The sequence below is a fragment of the Megalopta genalis genome, chromosome 5, assembly GCF_051020955.1.
Source record: "Megalopta genalis isolate 19385.01 chromosome 5, iyMegGena1_principal, whole genome shotgun sequence".
NCBI classification, from domain to species: Eukaryota; Metazoa; Arthropoda; class Insecta; order Hymenoptera; family Halictidae; genus Megalopta; species Megalopta genalis.
The window spans coordinates 27,227,029-27,250,733 of record NC_135017.1 but is presented as its reverse complement, the minus strand read 5'-3'; the positions used below and the strand labels follow the sequence as shown (position 1 = coordinate 27,250,733).

Here is a 23,705-nt window from a genome sequence, read left to right as displayed (position 1 = left end):
GATTGTCAAACACTTCTATTTGCATAAATCGTATTTATAATATGTTCGCATGATCCGCGCGCGCAATTACATTCCTGTCAGACGTGCAGACCCTCGAACAGTTTGCCGGCTGTTCGGTACATTTATATCCGGTAGCCGGAGAAACAAAAACAGAAAATATGATTTATAATCCGGCACATTATCGAGCGAGATACTTTACAGAATATCAACAAATTTTCGAAACGCGTTCAACAAGCGTGCCTGCGCTTGACAACCGCGTCATTATTAATATATTGTGCACGGCCCGGGGGAGCGTGCCGGTAGGAAATTAATAAAAACGTTTATTATTTTTTAATATCTTATGGGGCATTTTATGGACCGTTCCCTTGTTCATGTTGGTTCACGGCGGGTTCGCGTGCAGCTGTCACGCGAGCGAATTTCATACGTCAATGCGCTTTCCGGTTGTTGTTGTTGTTGTTGTTCTTGTTCCTGTTCCTGCTCTCGTTCTCGTTTTTTTTTTGTTTCCAAACTCATACGCGACCGAAGTTTCCATTAATAATGGATTTTTGCACACGTAACGAGCTTGTCGGCGCACGATCAATCGCCCCCGAATTTCAGATCGATTGGGAACATATTGATACACGTTTTTCTGCTCGAACCGTCGGCAATGAATTTTCATTTAGTTAATAGATATACAGAACGCATTTGCCGGTTCTACGATCGCGTTTCGTTCATTAAATTCGAACCACGCCGTGATAAATCGTCATTACGGTTTAATATAATGTTCGATGGACTGTGGGGATTCCATGGATTTATGGAAAAAGTGGAATACAAAACATTGAATAAACGGAAAAAATTTAACAATGCGATCATTTTTTATCCATTCAAAATGTCAAGAGTGAAAATAAATGTCTGTTTAATACTAAACCTATCGAACAGTAACATTGACTGGTGTGTATTGCCAGACAAGAGTGAAAAGATTCGATTTATTTAAATTACGTGCAGTTTCTATCGTAGTAGTTGTTTCAATAGTGTAATTTATGCAATAATTTTCCATGAAAATGTCTTAATTGTTTTTATAATTATAAAATGAGAAATCGATCATTCGATGATGGTATGTTTAGTGTTAATTCCGGTTTGTTGCAGTCATAGAGAATTTTTATTTTGCACAAACATCCGCAATCTAGTTACTATACACAGTAAATGTTATAAATAAATTCCTATTTCTTTAACTGAAAAGAAGGACATGTTGGACTTGTTGATAAAGAATCCAGCAACGAATGAGTTTCTTTAATATTATTGTAATAAATGAGATACTTAATATATACTGTATTTATATATTATATAATATAATATTATATTATATTATATTATTATATTATATTATATTATATTATATTATATTATATTATATTATATTATATTATATTATATTATATTATATTATATTATATTATATTATATTATATTATATTATATTATATTATATTATATTATATTATATTATATTATTATATGATATGATATGATATTATATTATGTTATATTATATTATATTATATACTGTATTTATTGGATAGTGTTGACTAGTTTTCTTGCAATACTTTGAAAATGTTTTTAGATTACTTCTACACTAATTTCCATATGGCGTGTGTGAGTTACTTTTTAAAAGGAAGAGATACAATTTAGTGCAATAGTGACAGTTGATTATTCGTTACAATATCATTTGGCGATTGTTAAAAGAAATGTAATGTTTTCTTTAAACTACGTTATCGCTATTACCATTCATTCACTTTACAGTATTTCAGGTTGCTGTGAATTTCCCTGTGTCCGAAGTGACTTCGAATTACGTCATGTCACCTCCCAATTGCCTTCGAATCGTGACATGTGGCCTCCGAATTGCCTTCGAATCGTGACAAAAAATTAGAAACAAAAATGTGCCCCGAGTTTCTATAAAAACGAGCCGCGGAGCGAGTATTCTCAGATCTGCCGGTTTCAATCTCGACGATCGAATATTTCTAGAAGAAATTACTGTATTTTCTTACGATAAAGTCCAATTTTCACAACACTAAGATACGGGACTTGCGCCATTTGTCAACTAAGAGGCCCATTCATCGAAAGCTCTCGAAGAACGAAAGCCAAGAATCATTGTAAAATGACTCCCACTTGCTCGAGTTTTATTCGAAGGAGTTCAGGACGCTTCAAACATGGCTTTTTTTTCTATATTGACGCAGTGGAACGATCCCCTCGGGTTTTGATTTTCGAGCGTCCTCGGTTCAAGTGTTGAACCCCAAGCGAGCAACGTCTTCGGCTCGATATTACCCCTAATCTGCCTTCTCGAAGGAGGCACACGCTTTAAAATGATTTCCATAAAATCGAACGTTCAAAGCATTTATTATTTGCTTGAAATATCGTCGCTCCTCCAGCGAACTTCCCTGACAAATTCTGTCTTGATTATGTCTTAAGAATTTGACAGTTCCTACGGATGGTTCGACGATATCTAGCCGCGGTGATAAATGGAATTACAGACGCCGTGTAATCACGCGACGAGGAACGATCAGTCAACGGCACATTGAGAATCTGGGCCGAGTTTACCCTACTGCCAAAGAGCATATTAACGCGTCAGATCGTTAGGGTTCCGCATCGTGTCAAGCGCACACGCTCCGCCAGATGAAAATACGAAAACAATTTCGGCGGATTAATCGCTGGCAGATCCATGTAATTTTCTCGCCTCTGATATATTCGTTTAATTTATCGTCTATAATTTGCGAGCGCGAATTACGAACTTCGTTTCAATCTTGTTGAACACGTGAACTACAAAGCAACGGAAACAGCAGTTTGAAATCTTTATAATTGTCTACCCTTTGCGTTACGATTTCTTTTCAATAGCTACGTTGATCATCACTTCTTCGACCTTAATAATTTCCCTAATAGAACGAGACAATTTTTCTTTCGATTTAAACAAAAAATGATAATGTTTAGTAGATTATAAATATTAATATAATATTAACTTAATTATAACTTATATATAATATAATATATATACATATAATAAATAAATATAATATATATATATATTAGTTATTATAATCTAGTTAATATTATATATATCCGTAATTCGGGTGACGCTGATCTGACTACTTACAAAGGATTTCCGAAAATATTTCGACAAATATTCTACAGGAGGTAATGAAACTATTGAATTCTTATAAAAATGCTTTATTAAAAAAATTATTCGCAGTGTATAACATTAAAACATTCTCTGCAAAGTTGAAGTTGATCAGGACAGCTTGGACAAAAAGTTGTTTGTTTTTTCAGATATGCTCGTGCCTCTGATCGGTCCATTTCGTATCTTTTATTTGAACTGTAGCTTCCTCAGTATCATCAACATTTCTTTCTTCTTCCATGACCAATTCTTGCAAAATCTCGTCAATAGTATCTTCATAACATTCATTATCACTAAGATTATATTTATCAGTATCCAAATCAGAATCTGACGATGTAATTTTGTTTATGCTTCTCCTTCCGGGCAATCCGATCTCTTTTCATTATTGAAAAAAATAAGGGCAGAGATTTTAAGTTATACCATTCGGTACTCGGCAAAGATTCCAACTGTTCATGCAGGAACAGAAACAGATATGAATTAACAGCGCACGCTTCCTATAGCGGCACGGGTGGCCTGTAGGAGATTTTGTTGTAAATACGCGTGGCAGTCAACGTGTTAATTATTTGCAAGCAAATAATCAACAGATCGACGAAGGCAACGTTAAACAAGTTCGACCGATATTTTGAAATTCTTCGACGATCATCACCGAGTCCTGTCGTATGTTTCAGGTGAAAATCTGGTTCCAAAACCGGCGAATGAAGTGGAGGAATAGCAAGGAGAGGGAACTGCTAGCAACCGGTGGTTCACGGGAGCAAACATTGCCGAACAAGAACAACCCGAATCCAGACTTGAGCGACGCCGACGGAGACAAGCCTCGAATGGACTTGAGCGACGTCAGTCCCGTGACGAGTCCTCAGCAGCCGGAAGAGCAAACGGAAAATGAGGAGGACGAGGAGATCAATGTCACGTGAGAAGACACCGAGTAACATCCGACCGGAAACGTGTTCATCGTTCGACGAACGAGGATCGAGGGATTCAAGATTGAGAGATTCGGAAACGGTGATCGAGGTGCACCGGAGGAAACCAATGTAAACGAAGCTTCGCCTCCCTAGACCCTAAGCGGAAGATGCTGTTGTGTCTGCTCGATGGAAGAATCGCGACGGATTCGAGATTCGTCCGCGCATTAGTCGGCCGAATTTTGGTTTGGTGCGCGGGAAGCTGTCGGACGATTAGTTTTCGAATTTCATTTTTGTTCGAACGATTAGTTTTCGAATTTCATTTTTGTTCGAACGATTAGTTTTCGAATTTCATTTTTGTTCGAACGATTAGTTTTCGAATTTCATTTTTGTTCGAACGATTAGTTTTCGAATTTCATTTTTGTTCGAACGATTAATTTTCGAATTTCATTTTTGTTCGAACGATTAGTTTTCGAATTCCATTTTTGTTCGAACGATTAGTTTTCGAATTTCATTTTTGTTCGAACGATTAGTTTTCGAATTTCATTTTTGTTCGAACGATTAGTTTTCGAATTTCATTTTTGTTCGAACGATTAGTTTTCGAATTTCATTTTTATTCGAGTTCGAGCAAATATTATCTCTGGCTAATTAAACAAAAATTTACGCGAACGTGTGTTGCAACTAAACTGTGGATTTTATGCGTTTGTGAGAAAAATGAGCGGATCGAATGCGAAATAGCAAAAGCATTTAAAGAATTTGAAAATATTGTTGCGTTATTTGCAACCGATTCAAATGATTAGTCCATTAACTGGCACGATCGACATTTGGGGATTTTGGAATTTTACGTACACCACTTGGCGCGAAGAATATAATAATCCGGTGCGTTTGACAGTTTAATGTAATTTTATACAGATCTGTCAATATTGTTTATAACAGACGGTGCGTATTTTGTGTTTCGTTTCTTTTCAACAAATGAACAAATTTGGAAATTATCTGTAAGTTGAACGCAACAAAATTATCATGTTTGAAGCATGATATTTTTGATTTGGTTTTTGTATTATAATTAAATACCATTCATAAGTATGTAATTATTATAGTAACTATGTGTTACTTACTCAATCTTTTGTTCTTCGTACAATAAAAAAGAAACTTTCTCTTTTTGTATTCATGCAACTTGCCACAATCCCCATATGGGACTTTTTAAAAAATATAAAGTATTTTAACAACAAAACATAATTTGAACGCAATTATATTGGTACACAACTTTCTGTGCGTATACATAACTTTTCCCGTAAAAAAGCATAAAAATTGCCTGCATGAGTTGCAAGAAATAGAGACTAAATAGCAAGTTCATTCTTTCATTAATCTCTTTTAATCGATTAAAAATAATAGATCGACATTTTTAAATTCCTTTAATCTTTATAATAGTTTAAATTGTAACTGTCCAATTTTGTCATAAATGCATAAAATCGACGGTCTGGTTGTAACGATTGAGAAATGTTTTTGGCACGAGCAAAGGGGCTCGACAGTTTCACATGCACCAACGCAATGGAATTACGTGGATTCAGTTAATTATGATTGTCGAAGTTCTCGAAGAAAATTAAGAATTCGTTTCGAGATGAGTAGAAAGAGTAAAATATGGTCGCCTTATGTGCATCCTGAGGTTGTTCGTTTTCTTTCTTCACAATGATTGGACTGTGAATTTTGTGCGTTCATAGAGATACGCGATCGGAAATTGAAATTGTAAAATCACTTGATAACGAAGCTTTTTTTAAGTCGTACCTAAAAACAGATTAATTGGGCAACGAAAAATTGAGCAGAGCAATTATTGTTTCAGCCGTTATTGTATTGCGAATGTTTATGCAAATGACAATGTTTACAGTCCGTTTCATATGAACTAATTAAGACAAAATAATTTAATTAATTGACACGTAGAGCGTATAACGAAATGAAATAAGACCGTCTGATTTCAGTGTTAATTTATGAATATATTTTTACAGACGTGAAGATGCATAAACATTCATAGTCGTCTAATAAATGTAAATTATAACAAAGAAGTATATCAATTATATAAGAGTACATATACTTTTAGTTAAGCGACGTACTTTACGAAAATTTCTATGGGATCTTAGACATCCCAGGGTGTGCCTCCAAGTTTAAACTTTCCTAAAACAACATATTCTAATCGTGTTTCTATGGGTGCATAAAACCAACAGCCCGATCATTCTACTGCAAGCAAGGTATTTCTAAAAATCTGGATCATTTCACACGGACAAACTCTATATATTATAATAATGAAAAGAGCTCGTGCAATTTATTATTTTAATATGCAGAATTGATTACCCGCAAATGTTCGAAATTTTAAGGAACACTTTGTACATAATTGTTTCATCGTACTGCATTCGATTACTGTATATACGAATGGTGGATCTCATAGGAACATAAATTAAAAATATACAAAAAGAAAAATGTAAAAAAAAAGATGTAAAATCGACACAAGACCTTGGCCCGTCCCCGAATATACAGCGCTAGAAAGCTTCGTCGCGTGGAAATTAATCGCTTTGGACAATGGGAAACCGTAGCTTTTTATTTTGTCAACTTCGATGGCGGTCATTGTGATTTTCTACGTTAGCATGGACAATATAATAAAATATAGAAGATAATCTGAACGACGGGAGAAATATATGTTTGCTTGTGTAATTAATAAGTATAAACTGAATTCGAAACAATTTTTGTTCGAACGGATTCCAGATTTCTATGTATGTATATGTACAATCGTGCGCGCACCACGTTCGGATCACGGAGCCAATGTTTACACGTCTACCATGAATACTTTCACCAAACGCAATTTCCAAACTAAATTGAGAAAATGTATTATATTGTAATTAGAAGTGGATGTAAGTTCGCGACTTTTTTCTGTAAGGTATCGTATAGGTTGTACTAGACGTAACATTACAATTCCTAAGATATGTACCTAAGGTCTAGATGTAACGCCATTCGGCGCATCGGGAAAACAACTGTAATTATTCATTGTGATGCACTATAATCTGTGTAATATATTGCAATAAAACTGTCTATGCCAATTATATATCATATTTTTTCCCTTCATTTTGCTTTCGTCTATTCGAACGACAATAAATAGGATGCTGTTGCAGATTGTTATTTTGTGCAATGAACTTTTCATAAGACACAATCTTCCAGCTTTCGTTTAACCTCCCTAAACGTAACAATTATGTACGGGAAAGCATTGAAAAAATAATTTATCCAAATCTCGTAGTATGCAAATTTGTCACGCGTTATCGCGAATTTCAAAGTTAATACGCAATAATAACACATTAGAAACGTAGTGAATTGTTCGTTGGACTCTCCTGAATCTATATTCTGCAAAAAGTTCCACTAAAAATCGTACAATACAGAAATATACAACGAAATAACAATAAAAGCATTAAAACACGAATGACGATGAAACCTGGAAATACAATAACGAAAAAACGTAAATATTTTATTAAACAATAATTATCTTGATTCTGCATATCGCATCCATATCGCGAATTGCTATAATTATAAAAATGTTAAAAATAGGCTTTTCGATCAACTATGTATATCTCTTCTGTATGCACAGTGCAGGGTCGCAGAAAAACATTAATTACAATCAAATTAGGGCATACAAAATTAAAGCAAGGACGTATAATTGTTCAGGAGAATCTTTTGCATCGATATAAAAAAACAGATAACAGCAATGAAAAACATAATTAATTGCATTCTAAAGATTAATTAACTATTATGTTAATTAATTATGTTTGACAGTATTGTCATCGATTTTTTTACACGATATCGATGCAGCAGATTCTCCTGAACAGTTCTGTGTTTTTGTTAGTTTCTTTTTTTGCCTAATAACCCCATAATTAATGTTTTTCGGGAATTCTACATACTACATATGTGGGCGACAGTAGCGCCACTTGTGATGAAAAAATGAAGCTCCGTCCGGGGTTCGTACAGCGCCAATTAGTACAGCGGCAAAACGCTCAAACTACTAGCCAAATTTTTGGCTAACAGTTTCACCGTTTTGCCGCTGTACTAATTGGCGCTGTACGGACCCTGAACGGAGCTTCTAGATTTTGCCACAAGCGGCAGCACTGATCATAAATGGCAGTTCGTCAGTGCTGCCGCTCGTGGCGAAATCTAGAAGCTCCGTTCGGGGTTCGTACAGCGCCAATTAGTACAGCGGCAAAACCCTGAAACTACTAGCCAAATTTTTGGCTAACAGTTTCACCGTTTTGCCGCTGTACTAATTGGCGCTGTACGGACCCTGAACGGAGCTTCTAGATTTCGCCACAAGCGGCAGCACTAATCACAAATGGCGCTATTTTTAAATTTTCAGAAGCATTTCGAATTGGATTTTATATTGAATTTCTGACAAAAACCTTTATTAGGTATAATAGCAATAATAAATATCGAGAAAAGAGAACTAAAACTACGGATGAAGTATAATTTCGTCCTGTATAAGAGCTTGTCATCGTTATAAACTGACCCACGAAACCATTATTTCTTTTGCTGATCATGCAAAAGTGGAAGTTCAGAATCATGGTAAAGAAATTAAATCGTTATTATTATCTGTTATTAAACGTGTGAGATTTATGCATTCTATGCAACTTGGCTTGTGCATTGTGCATACGTTGGCACATCGAAAACCGAGGCGTGGACCCTCTGGTATATTCTCTATCTCTGCTTTGCTATGACGTACATGTACCATACCATGCACACAGAGAAATCTTCATGCACACATGCCTATGGAAGTGCAATGAGATGCACCATCCTTGTGTGCCTAAAACGGAGCAGCAGTGAATGAAAAAAGTTGGTTTCATCAATTAAAATGGAAGTTTTAAACCACTTCGATCGCATGGATGACAGGTATTCGCCGCTTGATTTTTATCAATTTTAATCAAAGAATAGTAATACACACAATGAAAATAAAAGAAGTATCACTACTACTAATTTTAATAGCAAACATACATTTTGATAGACAATGTCCTTCGATAATTTTCATAGTTGAATTACAAACGGAAACTATTTTATGATTCTATATGTACATACGGTTCTTTTTTGGAGCAAACAGATTCGACAATGACCCTTTAAATTTTGGTTATAAGGTTCACAGAAGATTAACATTCCTTTAATTTTAGTATTTTAATTCTAATTTATTATGTTTCGATAAATCTTCCCTAAACATTTATTTTTTTGCAGTGTGGATGACAAAATAATTAGCAATGATAATGTTGGGGTCGTTCTAGAGGAAGCAGAAATAATAGATTGCGACACAGAGATAGATGCTGCCACAGAGGAAGATAACATACGCTATCACATATGTCAAGTAAACAGGAATGATAATGGAGTTGCATATAGAGTAGTACAAGTTCAGGATAGTCAACCGAATAACACAGAACTGTCGGTATCTGCACCATTGAATAATGCTGTCCAAGTTTTAACATCACCTATAAGTGGACAGTTATATGTACTCAGTAATAGCAATGAAGTAGTTACTACGGAATCGACAAGAACAGTCACACCTCGGGTTAAGCTTCAAATTGGAGATAATCCCCAAAATATTCTTACCACTATCAAAAAGGTAATTTTTATTGTTTATTATATCATAACAATTATCGTATAGTAGTAACAATAATCAATAGATGATTGTTTATAGAGGGATGAAAGAAGGAGGGTAACACACAATGAAGTTGAAAGACGGCGTAGAGATAAAATTAATAATTGGATTGCAAAGTTGGGTAAACTTTTACCTGATTATGAACAGAGCACAATAGGAGACGGAGATGTAAAGACGAATTTTGAGTTACAGGTAATGTATTAGAATTTCAAAACATGTTTACAATAGGATCAAATGCAATTGCGTTGTCCATAATCTCTTTCATTGTTATTTAAATGACAGAGTAAAGGAGGAATATTGGAAAGAGCTTGTGAATATATAACAGAGTTAAGAGATGTACAAGAAAACCTTCAACAAAGTCTAGACGAAAATGCACAACTTTTGGAAGAAGCTAAGACTTTAAGGCAAGTTGTGACACAATTAAGGAAAGAAAATTCGGAATTGAAAATTCAACTCTCAACAAATGCCACTTATATACTTGGCACTTAGTAGATATGATAACTATTCAATTTCTTTTTTGTTAGTACAAATTTGAATATATATATATATATATATATATATATATTACACAGTTTTAATTGTATATGTATGAAGTTTAGTATGTGGAAAATGTGCGACCAAGTGCAATAAATTAGTTATATGTAATAATTATAAAATGTTTATTTACATATATTTAACTGAGTATATATTTATATTATGAAAACAATTTTAAACATATCGTGTAATTTCAACTGTACATATCATAAACAATAAGTATTTATAACGTGAACAATCGAGCAAAGAGACCAATTTATTATGAAATCATTAAATTAGATATACAAATATACAAAACATCGCGCTATATAATTAATAGTTAATCATTATCCAAAAGTTATGTGTCGTTTAACTTTAAAGTCACTTATTGCCTACACTGTTTTCACTAATAAAGAGGTCTACAATATTTACACTTACAAGTTACAATACCAACTAGCTATTTACATAAAACAAAATGATACATTATTGGTATCAGTTGTTTCCAACGTATTGTTGCAGAAAGCATGTGCATATTAATGATGCACAATGCACGCGTCACGTTAATTATCAATATGCACATACAAGGTAACCAATATCAAATACAAGGGAAAGTGTATGCGTTTACATATATATTTAACAGCTTAAACTGTTATTACTGTAACGCCTAGTAATATTATTGCTTCGAAGCACATTATTTTGCCGTTTGTGCAGGATTTGTGTCAACGTATCCAGAGTAATAGAACAAATCACTTGTTCAGAGTAATTACAAAGAGAATAAATATTAAACTATAAATTTTATAATCGTCAACATTTGGATCTTCGTCTATCGTATAAGATATGTAGAGTGTAGCCAATACAAGCAACGAACATTATTCAGATTCAAAATTCTTGTTAACCGGTATTTGTACTACTACTCTGGTAATTCGCAGAAGTTTCATTTCTTGACCCATGAAAGTGAAGTTCATACTAATGAAGTATTCTGAGTTGCATACTATGCAGTATTATCGTTTCAGCATTTATAGTTAGTGCGAGACATCCTCTTCTTACGTTTAGTTACATTGGCCATTAAAACTGTTCTTACATAACAATGCGTACAGAGAAGCGTCGCATTGAAACAAATAAATTTGTCCTATAAAAATAACTCTTGAGTGAGTTAAGTTCAGCAACAAATGTTTCGCTTCTAGTCTAAAACATCAACGGTTAGTGTTCTCTGTACAGTCGAGTAGGAATCTTGCTCCTTCATTTCATCATCATATTGTCCTCGTCGTATAGTAAATATAACGCCAGAAAATAAGCAAAAATATATTTCTGTGAATTGTTATTCCGTTCGCAAACATCGTTTGCTTTATCTTTTTTTTCTTTTTTTAACGACTTCCATCAACTTGCGCCCGTATTCGAAGACAGAGAAACATGAAAAATTCGCGGACACAAAAAGTAACGCCTTAAAATATCGTGTTTATCCGTTCTATTTGTTCTTTCTATACTCGAAATCTAGATTTACGCATCGAAAAATGACGAGAAACTATACGAATCGAACGAAGACGCATTTAGTAAAACAGATTGGCAGTGTTAAAAACTTTCACGATCGGTGTGCATCAATTTTCGGAAAATGTTAATTGGAATTATCTGTGACGACGAATTGCACAGACAAGTGTATGTTCACACAAGTATGTCACCGTTAAGTTTACATTACAAAACACAGAGATTTTTGCTGGTTGACTGGCTCTCGGCACGATATATTCTCGTAACACGTTTTCTTCTGTACAAGAGTAGAAAAAACTTGAAAGATATTCTTCTTGGGAGTTCACTTTTGGAAACTGCTTCAGCCGCAGTAGAAAAAGGGGGGCTTGATATGCGAGTATTTACATATTTAGTAGTACCTGTATCTCTTTAATACTGTCTCTCTGTTACGACGTAGGCATATATAATTTTCTCCGTCCCAAGTTAGCAAATTTAAAATCTTCGTACAAACTACCTTGAGTATTTTACGATTACTGCTTTTTTTTTTAAGTTGAAGTAACAGACAAACCTTTTAGGCAGTAAAAGGAATATATAATGTGATTTTTGCTTGAGATTCGTTCTACGTGTATCTGCTGCGGATACGTTTCGCGTCACTGAGAGAAAAATCATCGGGCACCGCCCGTTTAACAATTTTATTTTAGTGTGCGTTCTAAAAGTACTATCTAAAAGTATCGAACAGTGGAGTATATGTAAATGTTCTTCCAGGCTGAGACTACAAATAGTTGGCTATGGTGAAACTTGCGTATAGCATCACACTTTTCTCTCAGTGGTACCCCAAATATGTGCCGGTTCTTTTCGTAGACATCGTGGAAAGCATTCCTCCTGTCCTCAGTCTTTCGATTACCATAAAAAAGAAACGTATGGTCATTGCTAATTCGTTCAATGCTCGCAACACCCATTCAAGCAGTCGAGTAACAATAAAATTCTTTATCACTGTTGTTTATAAGATTGCGTGATAAAAGTGACTAGTACTTTCTCTTTAGTACCTCGAAAGCTCGCTAGTTTCTTTATACATGTATTATCTACGTCTAACAAGAACTGCATTTATTTTTTTTTCTAGTTTATACTGCATTTTTCGTCAGCTTTAATGCTTATTAACACGATCACTTTAATAATTCTCTCATTCCCATCGTTCGCTATAATTTCTTAATACGTTCGCTGTTAGCTGCGCGACACACGATCGTCTGCCAAAAATGATTTCCGTAAACGTTTGCTCGCGTGCGATATAGTCTCCTCCACTACGTGGGCTCGATTAATTTAATTTAACAATATTCATCAAACAATCACTTCGAACAAACAACGTTTATTATTTACTAGAGAAGTATAAACGATAATACCTTGTCACTCCGTGCAGTGATCTGTTTCTCTTTTTTTCTTCTGAATGCAAGATGACAGAGCGCGTCAATGAAGAATCATTTTTTCCATGAGGCAGTGAAATAAATATCGTTGGCGATGCAGACTTACAATCTCTTTTATCGAACCGTATACTTTTTCAATTAAATAATATTACTAAAAATTCGACACGTGACAATCGGTAGCGTTCTCTTGGCCGGTCAACAGGATCCTATATATCAATGCCGTCGAGTCGATGATGCGTTCGTTAAATGAAATTTAATGATCGTATAAATCAATTTACCTTCGTCCCATACATGTGACCAGCGCTTAGGATCGTTTGCGTTCCCAATGAGCGAGAGCAAGTGCAATGTCTAGTTTCCGCGGCGGAAGGAAATCGGGCTAATTATCCTCGATGAAACCATACAACGGTTTCTGAAATGTTGAGTAACGTGCATTCAGGTCTAGATCGTGGAGCAACGATTAAGCGCATCTCGTTCGAGGTTTACAGGTCAATGTATGGCACGAAGGTAGGCCTGTCTCAGGACGGCTGAGGTCGTGTGCTCTTTTTGCTGCTACCGAACGTGAACCAGGTGCCAACCTTTCGTCCTAACGAGTTCGTCGCGCCTTGTCCAACCATGGTAGGCATGTCGTAAGCAGATTCTCTTTTGTATGTTTTGTCTACGATCATACACAAGACAGAGAATTAATTGGTGCTCTCGTTAGTAGTATAGCGTTAGTAGTATAGCATAGTATCAAAGCGATCGTCTTACTGCGAGGTTTGATCGGCGGCCTATTTTGTTGTCTCGCTGCCACGAGCCTGGCCAGTTGCCTGGCCGCAGTTGGGAATTCCAGTCCGTCGTTTCTATCCTGAGCAACCAGTCTCCGTTCCTCCGCCATGGCTGCCAACCATCGACGCTTCTCTTCCGCCGTGCGGCAACAGAAAAGCAACCATTTGTCTCGGACGCAGCTGTATATTTTCAGACAATGTCTCACCGTTACTCCCGACTGATGATCTGCGGATAAATATTCTAATTGAATAAATAATACTCTAATTGAACACAAAAATAATCGACAGGATCTGTGCGAGAACTCTGGAGCCAGAGTGTTCTACATCTAATAAATTTTACACGTTTTCTACATCTTTGTTGCTCCTTTCCGAGATCTTTTCTGCCCTCCGCTGAAGCTTAGCGCGACTTAGTACGCTCTGACTCGAGGGCAATTCACAGAAAGGTCTGCTTAATTGATTAATACACATTCGAAATTACCTTTTCCATCGGGAACGTCGATCACCTCGCTCGTATCGAGGTAAATGCGGCCTTTAAACACGTAAGTGTTCCGTTTTATGATATCCTTTTTACAGTAAACCAGCTGATGATCGAACAGAAACAGGGTGATGTTGTTCGTCCACATGCCAGTGGTGACTCTCATTGCCTCGCCTTGATAGATTAACTGAGACGAGACTTCTATGAGATCCTCACCCTGAAATGAACGTTACATCGTTTCAGATCTTTTGTAGACAGCGCTTCCAAGAAAGATAAGAGAATGAAAAAGAATTTATAAAGAAGAAGAATTTATAATAAATCCGCACCTCCCAGCCCTCGACCCTCAATTGCCAAGCTGCCAACTTCTCGAGGCTCTCCATTCGCCGTTTCCTTTCGTTGATCAAGACCGCGACGCCGCGCATCGCCTCGAGAGCTTCCTGGATCTTATGGTAATCCGGGTGATCGGCTTTCGTGTATTTCAACAGCTCGGCCAATTGGAGCGGATATTTACATATCCGTTGGACGGGCGTCAACAAATACCCGTCCAAAGGTATCTCGATCAAGCCCCTCATTAGTCTACAGGCTTCGAAGAATTTGCTATAACGATTGTGCTGGTACAGCTCCTGCAGCGTGACGGTGGCCATCGGATGACTGTTGCAGTACTCCGAATACATACGGAATCCGGACCTCTGGAAATCATTCGAAGATTAGAACACGGTCAATCGTGACACCGAGGAATATCGTGCACGGAAGAGGCTCCGAGGGGCGTCCTTACGTGATTGATGAAACATTCGCCGACGCAGCTTTTGTACGGAGCGTTCCAGTCTATCCTGGACTCGAGGTCCTTGAGAAACTTGGACTGAAAGTCGAGCAGCTCCTCGAGGTTGATGAATATCGTCTCTATCTGCTCCTCGTTGAACATGTCCGTACGTCGACGACACTCGGCGATGTAGCCCTCCGCGACGTCCGTCAGAATCTTGACGAAGTCGCGCTCGGTTTGCACCAACTCGCGGACCACGCTCGCTCTGACCTGCTCGTTCGAGAGCAGCGAGATGCTGGTGCGTCTTCTTAGCTGAGAGTTAGACGTGCCGCCGGATGCCATCGCCGCCAAACAATCCTCCACCGTGTCCTCTTGACTGACACGCAACTGGAAACATCGACGTTCCATTCTGACATACAGGAATCCAAGGTTCTGAGATTAGTTTCTAGCGAAGTGAACGCCTTACCCTAACAAACGCGGCTGGGAACCAGCCATGCTCGCCTCTGCAGTTACCCCACCACCAATCTTTGTCCAGGTTGTCCAGAACTTCGATCACGTCTCCGGCACGAAAGGCCAGCTCCTCCGGCTCCATCGCCACGTGGTCCCAAACAGCTTCAGCAAGGATCACGACCTCCTCGTCCATCGTCTGCTCGAACGACTTCTTCCTGTCCGTCAAGGAGGCGATGGAGGACTCCGAGTCGGACATCATCTCGTCGTCCGACGTCCCGCCTCTGCCGTCCTGTTCGTCCTCCGACAGGACATTCCCACCGGGCAACCTCGCACCTAGTTTCAAACGAACCGATCGTCATTCATCTTCGGAGACCAAGCGAAATCAGATCGTAAATTCTCGATGATCTGTCTGTAATACATTGCGTAACGGCCGCGCCGACATCGCTGTTGCTGTCACTTTTGAAATCGCAAGAAAGCAATCACGTATTCGACTAAAATCACCCAGCAGATTGTTCCATCGTAGGCGTTGGCAGCGGAGGATTAAAGAAATCGTTTATGACGTTTTGTGCGTAACGAGGCTCGCCGATTGTTCTCGTCGAGCGTATGTGCTTTCGTTAAGGTGCCGTAAGGTGCCGGTATCTTTGAAGGATACACAGCTTCCTCGTCGATTCGTTGATAGCTTCGCGAAACTGCCCGAGAACAATCGGTGTCTACTTGGTATAGCTTGCAAACAAAAGCGTATTCACAGGAAGCAGTCCTTACAGAATGAAGATATTAACACGTTTAATACAGGTGTGTGAGCATGTGTGTTTGTGTGTATGTGTGTGTTCCGCATTCCGTATTCTCAAGAACTCTTCTTACAGGTGCGTTTTGTTACAACGATATGAATGCTTTAAGATCGTTACAAGGATGCATGCTAACTCGGAGCACTCTCGGAAGTGGCGTCTAGAGAAACTGGATACCATTGGAGCGGAAAGTGTGCACTAATCTCTGTCAACGGGCTTGCTACCAGTGAGTCTCTCCCGAGCAAACGAGCAAATGTCATGAACAATCTCATAGAATTTCTTGTATCATGTTTAAACAAGACAACCAGAGTATTCAATTCAGAAATCAGCATTCGATAGATTCCAGCTTTGGAAAAGCTATACAGTAAATTCTCCCCAATTGTTCTTCAGTTTGTAAACAAAAATGGACAATTTGGGAGGATGAGATACGATTATTCGAGTTTTGTGCCTTGTTTTTATAGTCGTTGATAATCAGCAACTCGAATAATCGTATCTCCTTTTCCCAAATTGTCCATTTTTGTTGAAGAACAATCGGGGAGAATTTGCTGTATATCTATTTTTCTTAAGGCACCAGCTTTGTCAATTTGCCTAACACAAGTTTAACCCTCGGATGGCGGACGCCGGGCCCATTTGGAGCCAGAGTTACAAACATTCCATCTAAATTCTAATTTTGTGGCAGTCGTATGTAATCATTAGCCAGTTAGCTGTGTTTGACGAGTATACTCGTCATGGGAAAAAAGTAGTTACCATTGGCTATTTAAATTGTAATTTTAGTGAAAACAAAAACATATTCTCAAATTTCAAGATGTTTAGAATATTTTAAGGGGGACAATCCTATATATATATTTGAATTTATATTATTACTATATATATTATTATATATATTATTACTATTTATATATATATATATATATATATATATATATATATATATATAAATAGTAATAATATATATAATAATATATATAGTAATAATATAAATTCAAATTGCTCCTGTAGAGTGGTATTCAGCAAAGCAAGGAACGATACATAATGACACTTAGCACGTCGAACACCAATATCGTGATACTTTTCTAATCATATTTTTGTAATAATGTATATATACACAAAAGTGTTTACATTATGACAAAAATATGATTAGAAAAGTATCACGATATTGGTATTCGACGTGCTAAGTGTCATTATGTATCGTTCCTTGCTTTGCTGAATACCGCTCTACAGCAGCAATTTGAATTTTTAACTTTTATAAATATTTGATTTTTCCTGCGTTAAGTGAATTCATTAAGTGAATTTCCTGTTAAGTAATAAATTAGTAATAAAATTGTCAATTTTATAAAATGAAACCGTCTATTTGATCCAATATTTTAACAGCGATAGGTGCGCGCTCTAAAAAGAGGCGCCACAGCTAACTGATTAACACTAGATTTACTGAACCCGTCAAAATGACGGGTCACTAATTTTTTAATTTATGATCATTGATGATTATTTATTATTATATTAAATTATATATAAATTAATATTATTATATAATATTATATATAAATTAATATTATTAATATAATATTATATATAAATTAATATTATTAATATAATAATATTATATATATATATTATATAATATTAATATTAATTTAATAATATTATTATTATATATTATTATAATATAGTTATTTATTCAATTTATATGTTACTTACGACAAATGTTACAGTAACACTTGTTAAAATCAGAATAAATGTCTTATTGTTACTTTTATAAACTAATATAAAACAGCTGTTTATTGTGCTTCGTAAATCTACTGTTAACTATTAATATTGAAACTAATAAAAGAATTAACTTCGGCTGCCATAAATGCTGAAAAATGTCCGCCGTCCAAAGGTTAACTGACGAGTAGAATTTCAGCTTATACAAATACATTTTTATACAGATTAGTATGAGATTGATTGACTGCTCGTTTGCTCGGTCGAAACGGAGGAAGTTGTTTCTACGTGGGGGCTCAGACAGTGTCAGTCGAGGGGTCCGACTCTACTTAGACGAGCGTTGGTGTTTACCTGCAGTTTTGGTGCGCATCAAAGGTGATAGCTGATTGATACCCAGTGGTTGGCTAAGTGAACGCCTCAGATTTGTCCGAGTACTCCTCCCTTTCGCGTTACTGGGATCAAAATGAAATCGCCATTAGTATTCATCTCCGTCGGTACACGGTCGGATAGAGGATCAACAAGCTTGTGTTTACGTAGAAGCATCGATACAACATTCAGCAACGAATTACAATAGGTAAGTATATACACACGACAGGTAGAACACGTGTATACAGAGTGGTTCTGGAGATCGGGGCTATCTCGAGCAACCGCACATTACTTTGTCCTCGGATCGCTGAAGTTCTACAGGGAGATTTTCGGGTGAACAGTACCAGAGAATTTGATCAACTATTCCTCGAACGGTACCATTCGTCGTTAGGAACGTCCTATGTACCTTTCATCGATTTTCAACGAGTATGACTGTAGTCGACTGACTGGTAGCCTTAATAATTCGAATATAATCCATCAGCATCGAATCTCAAATTTGGACGGAGAGGATCGCGAGAGTTGATCTTAAATGATAATCAAATTATGTACAATTCAAGAAAACGGTACTAACGGAATGAATTCAAGCAAATAAAACATGAGTGCTTTCACGGTGGTTACGACTGTCGAAGGGAGAGAACCACTCCGTACATGGTTACGCGTGGCAGTCCAACTTGTTTTACGAGGAAAAATGGAAAAGTAGGTGTTTTGTTATAATACCCGTCTACCTACCACTATTCTCCCTCGATTTACTGGAAAGGTTCGAGAATAAAGAATTTAAATTTCCTTCAAGGACATTTTTCAAGGAGTCATTTGGATGATTGTCTAATGCCGTGCTATGATTCGTTCCGATCCGAGCAGAAACGAAGTCGGAGGAGTAGAAAAGAAACAGCGTGCCGTCCGTTCGAAATTAGTCGAGTCTCGATTCGAAAAAAAAAAAGGGAAACGTGACGAAAATGAAACGCTAAAAGAAGCGCCTAGATCTTTCCATCGGTCGGTGGTGCAGCGAGTTAAAACTGCGAAGTGCGCGAGTAATTCGCAGCAGGCTCGAGCGATCGTCATATGCGCGAGCATGTCCGTGATGACGATAATCAAAGTTTTGACAATAAGGCTCGCAAATACTCCCCAAAAACGTAAAATCCCGCTAGGCGCCGATTGCTCCAAGTTTTCGAGACTCACAAGGGGAGAAATGGTAATTTCCAATTATAATTACCATTGGGAAATGGTAATTCTTAGCGTCATTTGTGGCAGTTTAATTATGATTCACATTGAAGGGATGGAAACAGCCTCTATAGAGTGGCGCAGCCGGTTACTGTGGTCTATCCAATTGCTGTGCCTTTGGTTAGTATTCGGGCACAATTAACTTTATATTTATCAATTAAGATATATTAAATTTTTGTATTAAAAAATGAACAAAATAATAGAATAAAAAATAGTTTAGGCTCTGTTCGAATGTCTCTATAGTCTAAAGCTAGAAAGACGGTTCAAATGACAAAATTACGCAATTTTCAATGAGAAATCCAAATGCTTCACCCAATTTCAAATATCTTCTGAATTGAAATTAATAAAACTAGTAAATAAATTAATTGTTGCTATAAATACTGTGACCCACTTTATTGTTAGTTTTGTTTTAATTTCAAGAAGTATATGAGCTCGGTGCTTGCCTCAAGGATATACAAATATTAAACTGCTCAAAATCTGAATAATAGATTTACATTTCTATGTCTTTCAGTTTTAACATTTGACATCATTTAATAACATTTGATAAAAATATTTTTAATGAAATAATATTATGAACGTAGAAAGGCTAATTTTTAATTGAGGTGTCTCTAAAACAATCTATGTGTAAAATAACTAGATATGTATTTTCAGAAGGAAAAACCTTTGACGTTAAATGTCTCAAAAATTATTAACAGTCTGCTCCCAAAAGGCCGTACTATTAGCTTCAGTGTTTGAAAAATATTAATATATTAATATACTATTAATAAATTTATATAACATATAATTATAAATAAAATACATTATTAAAATATTGATATATTATTATTAATATCATATAATATTAATATATAAAAGCTAGTGAAAAAATCGGAGTTACTCCTGGGGACCTTCCCTTCTCAACCTCAACTTCAGAAAACATTTTCCCCCGTTCGCCAAAATGATGACCGCCATAAGAAACATGTCTCAAATATTTCTCTAATTACCATTTCCCAAAGTTATCCTTACGATTTCGGCCCATTTGCAAGTCTCGGAGGAGTCGCGTTGCTCGCAGACGGCGAAAAGTCAAATGAGTCGTTTGCGATAAGGGTGCGAAGGACCGCGGGACGTATCACGGTCGTTGGACGCACCTTCTAAGCGTAACGATGTCATGGGAGGAGTGCCTCGGGCTCAGCCTTGGAGGCCTCGTCTTGATAGGCGAAGGAGTCGAGAGCATCCTGCGGTAATTGTGCGCGTGGCTGTATCCGGACCTCGTGTCCCACTGGAGTAACCTCTGACCTCCTAAATCGCTGTTCGTCCGGCGTACATGCTGGTGTCTCGAGGACGTTCGGCTCTGCAGATCCGCCTGAAAGTATCACAACATCCTGGTCATCGTTCGCGTTCACCTTTGACCACCGGGTTCGAAGCATGAACTCCGCCGAACATGACGCTGAACGCCAGTCCCCGGGAAGATCGATCGGCACACGGCCACAAGCTGTTTCGCCAAGCTAATGTTCAAGGCGGGATCAAACGGCCCCGGGACTTCGCCGATCAAAGTCCTCGTTGCATGCGCGCGCGCGCGGATCGTCGTGTTTCTACTTGCCTAGCTGAATCACTCAAGCTACCTTGGCACAACTTCTACAACTTTTGGACGAGTTCCTCGGTTTCATCAGACGGCGAACGACATTCTTCGCGCGTGCGAGCTTAACGAACGCGGAAGATCGCTTTGAACTTTCCTCGGAAGATACCGATCCACCGCTCGAGATCATCTTCCTTGGTTCCGCGCGTAATTTAATATATAATTTATCGCTTTCGCGAAGCAACGCGCAATTAGCCGGACAAAGTGCTCGAATCTCCTTATAATTTCCAGGATCCAGAAGGCCGAAAGCAGCTGCGAACTTGCGAGCACGCTGCAAGCTGAATTGCTCCGATTACTCGCGGAACTTTCGCGACGAACGTGGCGAACGCGTTGAAGATGATAAACACGTCCGAGTGCGACGCGACGCGATTTCTATTTGAAGATTCCCCGGACCGTTTCGATCACACCTTGCACATTCGAATACCAATTTCCGTTTAGAAACACCGTTGACATTCATTCGTTAATGAGCCGGACTATGAAGAGATTGTAACGGTTCATCGAGTCGCGGGCTTCGCGATCACCTTGGCAGATGTTCTAGCGATTTTCCGACACGGTACTCACTGCTCGCCGAACGCAGACGTTCATGATTCTACGATTCTCCCGTTCACGTTTCTAGGAGGCTGTGCCTCCTTCGAACGATGATGGAACCCGAACGATCCGACAGGCCGGTGTGTGTACACACACAAGCCTTCGAACACGTATCGCACGGTGTTGATTGTTCGGTCACCTAGATCGGAATAAAGTAAACGACGGCCGCGAACTATGACTCGGCGTTCGGTACGGCGCGATCCCATAAATCGTGCTCGCTCGGCCGCGCAACTCGATATCAACTAACCAGGACTGCGTTTCCTCCGCTCGTATCCTGGCCAGCCCGATATATTCTCTGCTCGCCTATCAGAGACTGCCAGTGATCTGTACAACCGTGGCTAAACCGTATACAAACGTGAGTAATGCGAGTTATTGTTGCCGAAGGAAACAGTCATACCGTGCTGCTTGATAATGATTACAAATGTGTGACGCTCTTAACAGCAATTATAAATCATCGGCGGTAGCGCGGCGACGCGAACGAGGATCACGGTGAAATTCAAAGACGACGCACCGTGAGACACGGGGCCCAATGATTTATAATTCCCTGAATGAGTCGCCGGCACGCACGTCGGAAGCAGAAGCGTTCGTTCCTCGGGACAGATCCTTGATCCTCGTTACCAGAGTTAGCTTTTGCGGTGAATTAGTCCTCGACCGATGGAAAAGTATTCTGCGATTGATACTTCGACACCTTCGCCCTCTGTTAAATAGACTCGCGACGAAGATCTTGGATTTACGATTCGAGATCTCAGAGGTCCCCTTTTTTGTCGTTTGTGTTTAGATTTGAGATTTTAAGGAGGACGCTTAGCTGAAAACCAAGTACAGTAAATTCTCCCTAATTGACGCTCGGATTGTACACAAGAATGGACAATTTGGGAAGAAGAGATACGATTATTCGAGCTTTGTGGCTCGTCTTTATAGATACAGATTGTCAACAATTAGGAAAACAAGCTGCAAGGCTCGAATAATCGTATCTCCTTTTGCGAAATTGTCCATTTTTGTGCACGATCTGAGCGTCAATTAGGGAGAATTCGATGTACTTTATTCACTGCACTGTATCAATTTATACGGTTATAATTGTATGCAATCAATTAATGTTAAAGTTCCAATAACTTGAATGGAGCTGAATTTTTTACCGTGGTTTATGTGCTTACACGATATTGAGGAAAATTGTGTGTGGATTTTTCGATCTGATAATTTCTCCACAAGAAAAGTAATTTTTTTAAATGAAAACACTGAAGTTGGAGAGTAAATTTCTACATAACTCGATTCGGCGTAAGAAAAGCGATAAAAACATATATTTACAAAATTTTATCCGAAAGATTGCTAGTACTTGGTTTTCAGCTGAACGCCACCCCTTAAACAGATCTTTTAGATTTAAAATCTCAAGCAGATTCTATAGTTCGTAGATTTCAAATTTGTATCTAGATTTATATACATGGATTTAAGATTTCAATCGAATTGCATAGATTCAAGGTACAAAGTTTTCTTTTACTGTAATTTGCATCCAGATTTTAGATTTTAAAGGTCTAGTTTTCCTTCATGGGAATACATTTGTTATTATTGGATGCCCAAGCTACGATCCTTGCAATATTTTGTCTGTTACAGTGTACTTGTAAGTGTACAAAAGTAGCAAAAACATTTAACTAGTATTTCAAGGTTGAGATCCTTCAAGAATAAGAAAGTGCAATCATTGCACTTCATTGTACCCATTTAAAAAAAAAATGTAGAATCTTAGTAATATTATTAGTAGATTGTAGATCTTTATGCAAAATAAAACTGTTGCACATGCATTTCACAAAACAGGAACTACATAGACATTTACTTCTTCTTTTAATAATCTCAATAAGACACAAATAAGGGGGTTGAATTCTTAAAATCCTCTGATCTTTTC

At 37.6% G+C, this 23,705-nt stretch overlaps 3 protein-coding genes across 7 annotated transcripts in view; 2 read left to right on the top strand and 1 right to left on the bottom strand.

Annotated features, from left to right (window-relative positions):
- Nucleotides 1–4,368, top strand: part of Dbx (homeobox protein Dbx) — a 43,224-nt gene extending 38,856 nt beyond the window's left edge. The window contains exon 4 of the mRNA XM_033474128.2: nt 3,814–4,368. Coding sequence (XP_033330019.2) covers nt 3,814–4,056 — 243 coding nt within the window. The 3' untranslated portion in view covers nt 4,057–4,368. The remainder of the gene's footprint in view (nt 1–3,813) is intronic.
- Nucleotides 4,369–8,780: 4,412 nt separating this feature from the next.
- Nucleotides 8,781–10,359, top strand: LOC117222480 (upstream stimulatory factor 1). The gene is made up of 4 exons (XM_033474200.2): nt 8,781–8,952; nt 9,286–9,667; nt 9,743–9,895; nt 9,986–10,359. The coding sequence occupies exons 1-4, from the start codon at nt 8,915–8,917 to the stop codon at nt 10,190–10,192; spliced, it is 780 nt and encodes a 259-aa protein (XP_033330091.1). The 5' UTR covers nt 8,781–8,914; the 3' UTR covers nt 10,193–10,359.
- A 2,665-nt stretch (nt 10,360–13,024) lies between these two features.
- The window catches only part of RhoGEF3 (Rho guanine nucleotide exchange factor 3), a 384,940-nt gene continuing 374,259 nt past the window's right edge, over nt 13,025–23,705 (bottom strand). For all 5 annotated transcript variants that reach the window (XM_033474191.2, XM_033474194.2, XM_076522015.1 and 2 more), the window contains 8 exons: nt 20,739–20,953; nt 18,379–18,479; nt 15,561–15,877; nt 15,110–15,481; nt 14,661–15,023; nt 14,338–14,551; nt 13,843–14,085; nt 13,025–13,750 (listed from right to left, as the gene is read on the bottom strand). In XM_033474191.2, coding sequence (XP_033330082.2) covers nt 13,611–13,750; nt 13,843–14,085; nt 14,338–14,551; nt 14,661–15,023; nt 15,110–15,481; nt 15,561–15,877; nt 18,379–18,479; nt 20,739–20,953 — 1,965 coding nt within the window. In that variant the 3' untranslated portion in view covers nt 13,025–13,610. The remainder of the gene's footprint in view (nt 13,751–13,842; nt 14,086–14,337; nt 14,552–14,660; nt 15,024–15,109; nt 15,482–15,560; nt 15,878–18,378; nt 18,480–20,738; nt 20,954–23,705) is intronic.